Source organism: Zingiber officinale, chromosome 5A (assembly GCF_018446385.1).
Source record: "Zingiber officinale cultivar Zhangliang chromosome 5A, Zo_v1.1, whole genome shotgun sequence".
Lineage (NCBI taxonomy): Eukaryota > Viridiplantae > Streptophyta > Magnoliopsida > Zingiberales > Zingiberaceae > Zingiber > Zingiber officinale.
In genome coordinates, this window is record NC_055994.1 from 3391602 (window position 1) to 3402546 (window position 10945).

The 10945-nt window shown below is 36.0% G+C and overlaps 1 protein-coding gene across 2 annotated transcripts; it reads right to left on the reverse strand.

The window, feature by feature from the left end:
- Positions 1-872: 872 nt before the first annotated feature.
- LOC121979287 lies at positions 873-10270 on the reverse strand. 2 transcript variants are annotated; one of them, XM_042531261.1, is made up of 2 exons: positions 10106-10270; positions 873-8929 (listed from the first exon to the last, which is right to left on the reverse strand). In XM_042531261.1, the coding sequence occupies exon 2, from the start codon at positions 8926-8928 to the stop codon at positions 7489-7491; it is 1440 nt and encodes a 479-aa protein (XP_042387195.1). In that variant the 5' UTR covers position 8929; positions 10106-10270; the 3' UTR covers positions 873-7488. The 2 variants fall into 2 exon arrangements, with proteins under 2 accessions (XP_042387195.1, XP_042387194.1); XM_042531260.1 differs by having other exon boundaries at positions 9865-10270.
- Positions 10271-10945: the final 675 nt, after the last annotated feature.

Below are 10945 nucleotides of genomic sequence, written 5' to 3' on the forward strand. Positions count from 1 at the left end.
ATCTATGAGGGAGTTTGCCCTCTTAGGGGGAGAATGTAGGGTTTAACTTACGTCCTCATTACCTAGCGGCATGAAGGAGGTTGAGGCTATGGGATTAGCCTAACTTAAAGAAGGTATTGTCAAACATCAAAAAAGGGGAGATTGTTGGTGCAATATTCCCCAGGTTAAGGTTGACCGTGTTGACTGAGCTTGATTTGAGTCAAGCTCAAGTCTTGATGTTGTGGTTTCGATGTTTGACAATACATGTAGTCAATACATGAAGATTGCAGGTGCAATTGTTCATGTGTGAAGGAGAGTCAAGTAGGTCAAGATTGACTAGATACTTGACTGGAAATCTTAGTGAGTAAAGCTAGGTGAAAGGCCTGGTGAGTGAAGCCAGGCAGATGGAAAGACCTAGTGAGTGAAGCTAGGCAGAAGGAAATCCTGGTGAGTGAAGCCAGGTGAAAGTCCTGGTGAGTGAAGCCAAGCGGATGGAAAGATCTAGTGAGTGAATCTAGGCAGAAGGAAATCCTGGTGAGTGAATGATGATGATCAATCATCAAATTAACAATTTAATATTGAAAACTCTCTATTCATAAAAATAATGATGTAGTACAAGTCCCAAGTCGAATCTCACAAGGAAACTAATAGTAGAATGCTTGATCTTAGATTAGATTTATTTATCTTTTGAGGTTTTCTCCTGTAGAACTCTAGCTGTAGAAACAAGAAAGAAAACTGAATTGACTTGCACAAAATAGATTTAAGGTAACAAAACTAGAACTACATAGTTCAGAATTAGAGAACAAGAATTTTGATAGCAAGATCTAAAGGAAACAAAGATGCAGAAATAATAAACTGCAGAACTAAAATCTAAAGATTCCCAGCTAGAGAAATAAGAGAAACAAAATTTAATTGCAGAAATGAGATCTAAAGGAACAAAACTAGAACTACTCAGTTCAGTTTTGAAGAAACAACGAATTCGATGACAAAATCTAAAGAAAACAAAGATGCAGAAACAATAAACTGCAGAACTAAAATCTAAGCCATCTCTAATCAAATCTACTCTTCTAACAAGCCTCTCCTTGCCATCACAGAAGGATCCTTAATGAAACCTCACTTCGGACTTGAAGGAAAAGCTCTCAGCCACTGAACTCAGTTCAATCTCCTTCAGCACCAAAGAATTCTGCAGATCTGACGAGCTGGATTCTCTGGAAAAGATAATGACGAGCTGAACTGCAAGTTTGAAATTCTGCAGATCTGAAATCTAAAGTCTCTGGATCGATACTCTCAGATTGAGGGCGAGCCACTATCAACGGAGAAATTCCTCTGCTGATGGCTGAAACAGAGAAGTTGCTCACAGATCTGAGCTCCGGAGGGATAATTGCCGGCGCGTGCATACAATCTAATCTTGGAAGCCAACGGATGAAAGCTCTGACGCCAATGAAACTCGCTGAGAAGTAGATCTGGAAGAGGATGGGGGCTGCGATCGCGCGGAAGGAAGGAAGTCGCGGATGAACAGTAGCGCAAGCCACTGTTCATCCGCGAAGAAATTGGGTTTTATACTTGTTTTTGAACCGGGTGAACAGTGAGTTTAGGTTGGGTTCAAATGAGGTTTAGGGTTTGGTGAGAGGAATTTGATTTGGTTCAAGCTCAATGAGTTGGAGTCAAATTGAATGTGAATCATCATCCAATAAGTTGAACCAACTTCTTATCTCATCTTTTGATTCCCTACAAAAATCATGAAATATTACCAAAATTAGGGAAAAATTATAAAAAGCTCCAAATAATATCCTAACTTGTAAAACATAATGTTAAACAACATTTAACTGCACGAGAGGATAAGAAAATGCTGAATATAAGAGCTATAATAACATCAATAAATGACAATTATCAAATCCCCCACACTTATTCTTGCACGTCTCGTGCGAGTAAAGAAAGACTAAAAATCCTACTTAAATGACACTCCCTAAACAACTTCCTAAATATGATTAGAAAATAAAGAAAGTAAACTATCTAAGATTATCACATTTCAAAATCTCAAACATTCGTGGACTTCAAACTTTACTCTTGGTTAACAACATAATAATTTCCATCAATCATGAATAAATTGAAATTGATTTCACACTAAAAACCTCACAAGATAGAGTTTTTGTGGCCCTCTTCCTATCTCACATGTAATTACAAAAAATGGAGGGCACTCATGCTACTTGTGCTTCTTACCTTACCATAAGCTTGCTTATCTTCTACTCTCTACCATGATCATGATACAAATCACAATATGAAGGTTAATCATGAAGAAATAGGAGATATGAATTAAGTGCACATTAAAGCATTAGTTGCAAGAAAAGATAAGAAAAGAAAGAATTAGCAACAAAGAAAAGACAAGAAAGAAAGTATGAATTTAAGTTCCAATGGAAGACATGGATACATAAAAATGCTATCTAATGAATTTCAGCCATACTTCCTTATTTTCTTCCTTCCTAACTTCATTTCAAATGTACCAGTTTCAAGAATCATCAAGAACAGTTCAAGAATTTCTAGACTAAGTTTCAGAAGTTGATTCAAGGAATTTCAGGTATTGAATTTTGGTTTCCAGCACTTAATGCTACTGATTCAGCATTACAAAACCATTATGAGCCCACTTTCAGTATCTACAAAACTTCTAAAATGGAATTGATCTATGTATTTCATGAATCTAAACTAAAACATGCCTTCACAGTTTGTATCAAACTCAATCTTCAGAATTTTCAGATCACTAACTTATAACAGATTTTGAATCCAAGTCATCTAATCTTGTCTAAACTTCCATATCCTAATCCTTTTATCCAATTCAAAGCAATACAGATAAGTAACAGTTTCAAATTCTATTTTGTTGCTTTGTTCCCATTTCTGCACATCACTTGCAGATTTCAGCATTTCCATCTTGTACCAAAGTACTCAATAAAAACTACACACCCTCCCCCACACTTAAATCTTTGCTCATCTCGGGCAATGAAATTCAACAAGTGCTCTTCAAATTGATATATTAACAATAGGAACAGATTTGTAATTTCTGTTGTGTTCTGCTTCCTTGATTACCTGCATCTTTCTGCAACTTCAAGAGATTAGCCTAGTGTATCAAGATTTGGAATTCCAAGTCATTCTAGCTTGAGGACTGAATAGTTAAACTCGTCCAATTCCCTCATTTAACATTCAATCAGTAAAAAGATGAAATCAATCCCCATTTAGATCAGACAAAAGTTACAAGAACTGTACAGCTGCTGTGAACATTACAATTTCTGACCATTAAATATGAGTTCCTGTTTTGTATCAAATCTTAGTCTAAATATTCAGAAAAGCTAAGGAGATGTAAGATCTTCTTCTGTCAACACTACACAAGCAACTAGCTTCCAAATTCTCAATGAACAAATAACTTTTAACTCAGTATCACAACAAAAACAGGATTTCTATTTTTCCTGTACAGTCTCTCTGAATTTGTATCAATTTAACAACATCTAACCTCCAAAAATTACAATAAATATTCAACTGGCCTCTTAAGATCCCTATCAAAACATCCTCCAAAGATTTCCGGATATAAACAACCCAAGTCTGCTATAACACATTTTCCAAAAATGTACAGAATCTGCACAGAAAACTGCAGATTTCTGTATTTACAGTGTCAATATTTTTTCCTATTTTAGAATCTCTTAAAAACATATGTCAATAGCACTTCACATATCAAATAATTACTAGAATCACATTTCGATCAGCTACCTTCAGAATTCAGCAAGGACCAGAAATTCATTTCTTCTGCACTGCCCAGATTAGCACTTCACTCATTTTCAGTTTCAGAATGTATATGATAAGAAAGACATTAAGGAAACTCGATCTTCAACTGCAATCATTTGTTTCCAAAGCTTATGATACAATCCTTTATATTAATACAATCTTGAATATTTCTTGAATACAATTCATCCTTTATAACTCAGTTTCTAGCAAAACAGAACTCTTTAATGCATCACTATGCAATATCTTTGCAACCTCTGATTCTCACAAGGTAATAGCCAATAGATGTCTTCCCCTACTGTGTAACTGTCAAGAAACCAACAAACTTTTCCATCATCAAAACTGCAATTCACTTCTGAATTCCTGCAAGTGAATGTTTAAGTTCTAGTTCCTTAAGTTCTTTTGTGCATTCAGAAATTTTCAGTAGCTTGATCAGACTTCAGAGTTTCTGAAAATCTATGTTTCAGCTTGTTGCTGCAATGAAGTAACAGAATCGAAGTAATGGATCCAGCTAAATATTCCCAAAATTCAGTTTCAAAGGTTCCAGGGTTGTAAAATCATATTCAAAGAAGTTAAAGGAATTCCTGCATTTCCAAAACAAGCCGTCACAGTCGAAGTCATGGAAAGTAATTGAACTCCATATGTCACTAAATATTCAATAGCTTTAGATTATTTCTTCACTGATTTAAGTGATGTTCTTGATCTTTGATACATCTTGATACACAATCCTGCACTTCCTGAATTCTGCATTGGCTGAAATTTTCAGCAATAATCAGATTACTCTTTTAGCATTTGCAAATTCAGTATTTCAGAATTTCATTAGCAAGAAATCCAAAGAACTCAGAAGGGTTGTTTCACTTAGCACTGCATTTCTATTTTCCATCCACATCAGTTTCAACACAAAGCATTGGATCCAGCAAACGTATCCAACAACAGATTCATCAAGACCTTTCACTTGTTCCTTATCACAGTCATTTGAAGGCTATAGCACAACACCATGGGTAGCAACATCAACAAAATATTCGGATTCCAGCATTTCTGAACCTTCTTCAGCATATGTCTTCAAATAGTTTGAGTTAAAGTTGCAGAAATTACACAACTCTCAGTAACCAAGAGCTCGAGTCAACAACTTCAATACTGAACATCCATAAAGCACATAGCAGATACTTCCAAGTTCACCAATTCAAATTACTTGGAATCTGCAGATTTCACAAGCTACAACCAATTTAGTACAGCTAAGTTCTGAAATTCTGTAAACTTCAACCCATAGAATTGTACTAATGCAAACTCTACAGCCTTTAACATTTAACTCTAGTACATCCTTCCAAAATTCCATCCTTGTCTTGAATTAAATTTTTAGCCATTAACAAATGCATCCAAACATTCAAAACCATTTCACATTTCCCCCACACTTGAATCCTTGTTCTCTTGGCCAAAGAATCCATCATATAACACTTAATGTATCCATATCCGAGATTTACAAATGAGAAAACATAAATTGATATGATGATTATCAAGAAAGAATAGCCATAATTTGTGTGGAAGAGAAAATTAAGCAAAGTGATTAACCTTCATAAACATGATTTAATCCATTGGATTGTGGTTTTGAAAGAATCAAGCAAGTTCTAGAGTGTAATAACACAAGTGCATCACTCAATTAAGGCTCATCCTCACTAGGTATGAAAAGTATCATTTCAATTTACCAATCAAGTGTCCTTCATTAAGTAGAAACCTTAAGAAAATTAAAAGTCCATTTATGACATTAAGCCCAAAATAGATTCTCAAATATAGCTCACATTCTCTACTTCTAACATATTATAGGAAAACTTGTCCAAGGGATACCATTTTTTTATTCCGAATTCAAACTTAGTTCTATAAGGAAATTGTAAACAGTAAAGAATTTATTTCCCTATACTAAATTTATTATTTGTAAACAAAGAATTTATTAAGCAACTAAACAACCTATAAGAAACGAACTAAAAGCTAAGTTGTGAAAGCAAAGAATTATTATTTGTGTGAAAGCAAAAAACAAAAGCTAAGTTGGAACGAACTCCCCTTCAATTTAGGTAGATAGTATCAACGTGCTTCACTATCTCCACTCTGATTCATTTCCTCCCTCGAAGAAATTTCTTAAGTTGGTTGCTATACACTTTGAAAGGTTGACCAGTAGACACCTCCTGCATCTCTATAACACCATTAGAAAAAATATTGCTAACACAAAAAGAATTCAATGGGTTAGTCAGTTCCTTTGGTTGTCTTACTGGCTTCACAACTTCCTCTGAAATGTCCTTTGAAATTTCCTGTGATTTCTTATCAAGTTCTGATGAATGTTCAACGAATGGTAGTGATTCTTGAGGTAATACATCTATGCAATCCCCTACACTTATAGATTCAATTCTTGGTGATTCTTGGGGTAATGCTTCCATGCAATCCCCTACACTTATATCTTCATCCACTGAAGTTTGACCACAATTAGGTCTTACCTCAACTATTTCCCTGTTATCAATACAACCTCCAGAATGTTTAGATTTATATCCCAATTCATTAGAGCCTGAGATAACTTCATCAGAATCCTAATCAATAAGAAAATCAATAGTATCCAACCATTCGGATTTATAAACACTAAAAATAGAATGACTCTTCTTTTGTTGCATCGTATCAAAAATACTGAATTGAACAACTACATTGACAATCTCCATAGATAGAGTTCCCGCATGCACATCAATCTTAGTTCTTGCAGTCTTAAGGAACGGTCATCCCAAAATGACTGGAGCTCTATTCATTAATATATCACCTTCCATATCCAAAATGTAGAAATTAGCTGGAAATATAAGGTCACTCACTTTAACCAAAACATTCTCAATCACTCCAGTTGGATGAGCCTGACTACGGTTGGCCAACTGAATAACAACTCCCGTAGGCTGTAGAGGACCAATTCCCAATGATAGAAAAATTGATTTCGGCATTACATTAATAGAAGCTCCTAAATCCAGCATAGCGTCCTCAAACACATAATTTCCAATAGTACATGGCACGGTAAAAACTCCTGGATCATCACACTTCTGAGAAATGGGTTGAATAAGGGCTGAAACATTTTTTCCCATGCTAACTAGTTCATTCCCCTTTAATTTCTTCTTGTGCAAACATACATCCTTGAGAAATTTTGCATATTTTGGAACTTGTTCTATCATGGTTAACAAGGGTACATTCACCTCCACTTTGCTAAACAAATTTACGAGTTCTTGAAATTCCCTAGCTTTCTCTTCCTCAACATTTTTTACTTTGCTGGACTCTTCTTTGAGGAAAAGGTAATGGAACAGAAACCTCAATACCTTGCTGTTGTGATTCTCTCTCTATATTTTGAGCTGAATTTGGAGTTTATTGTGAATCATCTTGTTCTACTAAACCAAAATTTGTTGAAGTTTGTTCTGATGTGTTTCTTCCACTGATCTGAACTGGTTGAGTAGGTTCTGAATTCAAATTTCTTGATACAAACTCTTTTGAATGTGAATCCAGAATTGGTGCAACAAAATCTGATCCAATTGGAACATTTTTTATTGGTTATGTTATGGTTTTCCCACTTTGAAGAGTCAACGTACTCACATTTTTTGGATTTGGCATTGTTTGAGAAGGTAATTTACTTGAACCTTGAGCTTGCATTTGATTTATATTCATTGCTAGCTGGCTAATCTGTCTTTCAATGTTTTGCAAAGCTGAATTTGTCCTTTGCTGATGTTACTGCTGCTATAAAAACAATTGTTGTTGCTGTAAAATTTGTTGCATCAAATCATCCATCTTCTGTTGTGTATCCGAATTTGAAGGAGTATTAGAACTTCCTTGAGTCAAACTTAATCTTGAAGGTGCTGGAAGTGCATTCTGGATTATATTTTGCTCTTGCTGAACACCCTGATTCTGGAATTGCCATTGCTGATATTGATTTGGAAACTGCTGATAAGGCTGAAATTGTTGCTGGAATTGATTTGCAGGTTGATAAGGGTGCTGAAAATTCTGATTCTGCTGCTGGAATCCCTGTTCAAGTTGCTGAAAATTCTGATTCGAAGGTGGTTGCTGATAAAATGAGTTTCTATACTTAAAATTGAGATGATCTCTCCAACCAGGATTATAAGTAGAGGAATGGGGGTCATATTTTTGAGGAAATTGAGCTCTATAAAATGCTGCTACTGACTCATCTTGATGAAGATTTGGGCACGACTCTGAATTGTGGTCTTGGCTTGAACAAATGCCACAAACTCCCTTTGATTGATACGGAAACTGTGTGCTTGGTAAAATAGAAACTTGATTAGCATTGTTTAATGCCAATTGCTTCACCAAAGATGTTAACTCCAATAATGAGCTTCTTATCTCCTTTTGTTCATTGGAAACCATTTGAACCTCTCCAACCCCTCTCGTTGTCAAAGCTCTACTTCCAAATTGTTGTGAATTTTCTGCCATGTTTGAAATAAGCTCCCTAGCTTGTTCTGGAGTCTTGTTCACTAAAGCTCCTGCTGCTGCTGCATCTATCATACTCCTGTCCATAGGTAGTAAACCCTCATAGAAGCATTGGACTAGTAGCTGCTCACTGATCTGGTGTTGAGGACAACTTGAACATAATTTCTTGAATCGCTCCCAATAGTCGTATAATGTCTCTCCCACCACTTGCTGAATCCAGATACTTTTCCTGATAATTGCAGTCCTTGAAGCTGGAAAGAATTTCTCCAAGAAAGCCTTCTTCATATCAATCCAAGAAGTGATATATCCTGGTGGCAAATAATACAACCAATCTTTTGCTACTCCAGTTAATGAAAATGAAAAAGCCCTTAGCTTGATATCTTCTTCTGAAATTCCTTGTGGCTTCATGGTTGAGCAGACCACATGGAATTCATGCAAATGCCTATTTGGGTCTTCTCCAGATAATCCTTGATATTTGGGAAACAGATGAATCAAACCAGATCTAAGCTCGAAGTCTCTTGCCAAGTCTGGATAAGTAATGCAAGAATACTTGAAAGCCTCATCAGGAGCTGCAAGCTCCTTCATTGTTCTGCTATGATCAGCCATTGGAGTATCTGAAGATGATAAAAAACTTCCTGAGTCCTCTGAATTTTTTTCTTGAATTCTCAAAGCTCTGAAGGTCCTTTCAATTTCTAGATCAAGATCAAGTAGCTTATCACACGAGGACCTGGTCATTCTACCAAAAATCAATAGTTAGAACAAAAGTAGATAGACAATAAAATCAAGGAAATGAAAACAAAGAAAAGATAAACTATGCACAATCTAAAAACAAATAGACTCTACTAGTTTCCCCGGCAACGACGCCAAAATTTGATGATGATCAATCATCAAATTAACAATTTAATATTGAAAACTCTCTATTCATAAAAACGATGATGTAGTACGAGTCCCAAGTCTAATCTCACAAGGAAACTAATAGTAGAATGCTTGATCTTAGATTAGATTTATTTATCTTTTGAGGTTTTCTCCTGATAAAATTGAAGTGTCTAGTTTTCGTTTCAAATCCTAAGTTAACAATTGAAATGCAATTAATAAATTTGATCTTAAGCAACAATTAAATCCTAGATAAAGAAAACTAACGTACTCTGTGATTTAGAAGCTAAAAGAGATACAACAGAATTAAATTTGCAGGAATGACTTGTGCAGAAATTGATATGAAATTGGAATTGTAGGAAGAAAAACTGTAGCACAGAAATGTAGAACTCTAGCTGTAGAAACAAGAAAGAAAACAGAATTGACTTGCACAAAAGAGATTTAAGGTAACAAAACTAGAACTACATAGTTCAGAATTAGAGAACAAGAATTTTGATAGCAAGATCTAAAGGAAACAAAGATGCAGAAATAATAAACTGTAGAACTAAAATCTAAAGATTCCCAGCTAGAGAAATAAGAGAAACAGAATTTAATTGCAGAAATAAGATCTAAAGGAACAAAACTAGAACTACTCAGTTCAGATTTGAAGAAACAACGAATTCGATGACAAAATCTAAAGAAAACAAAGATGCAGAAACAATAAACTGCAGAACTAAAATCTAAGCCATCTCTAATCAAATCTACTCTTCTAACAAGCCTCTCCTTGCCATCACACAAGGATCCTTAATGAAACCTCACTTCGGACTTGAAGGAAAAGCTCTCAGCCACTGAACTCAGTTCAATCTCCTTCAGCACCAAAGAATTCTGCAGATCTGACGAGCTGGATTCTCTGGAAAAGATAATGACGAGCTGAACTGCAAGTTTGAAATTCTGCAGATCTGAAATCTAAAGTCTTTGGATCGATACTCTCAGATTGAGGGCGAGCCACTATCAACGAAGAAATTCCTCTACTGATGGCTGAAACAGAGAAATCACTCACAGATCTGAGCTCCGGAGGGATAATTGCCGGCGCGTTCAGACAATCTAATCTTGGAAGCCAACGGATGAAAGCTCCGATGCCAATGAAACTCACTGAGAAGTAGATCTGGAAGAGGATGGGGGCTGCGATCGCGCGGAAGGAAGGAAGTCGCGGATGAACAGTAGCACAAGCCACTGTTCATCCGCGAAGAAATTGGGTTTTATACTTGTTTTTGAACCGGGTGAACAGCGGATTTAGGTTGGGTTCAAATGAGGTTTAGGGTTTGGTGAGAGGAATTTGATTTGGTTCAAGCTCAATGAGTTGGAGTCAAATTGAATGTGAATCATCATCTAATAAGTTGAACCAACTTCTTATCTCATCTTTTGATTCCCTACAAAAATCATGAAATATTACCAAAATTAGGGAAAAATTATAGCATGCTCCAAATAATATCCTAACTTGTAAAACATAATGTTAAACAACATTTAACTGCACGAGACGATAAGAAAATGCTGAATATAAGAGCTATAATAACATCAATAAATGACAATTATCAGTGAAGTCAGGTGAAAGACCTAGTGAGTGAAGCTAGGCAGAAGGAAGTCCTGGTGAGTGAAGCCAGGCACGAGGAAATGTAGATGGATCAAGGCTGATTGGACATCTGGTGGTGGAAAGACCAAGTAGGTCAAAGGGATTGACCGGATACTTGACACGAGGATAAAAGTCCAAGTGAGTCAAAGGGATTGACCGGACACTTGGTGAGGTTGTCCTAGCAGGTCAAGGGTGACCGGATGCTAGGAATAATGGACCAACAGGTCAGGATTGACCGGATGTTGGTTTGGGGGACTTTGGACTTGGTTT

Coding starts and splice junctions, on each gene's coding strand:
- LOC121979287 (XM_042531261.1), bottom strand. CDS start 8,928: ATGACCAGGTCCTCGTGTGATAAGCTACTTGATCTTGATCTAGAAATT.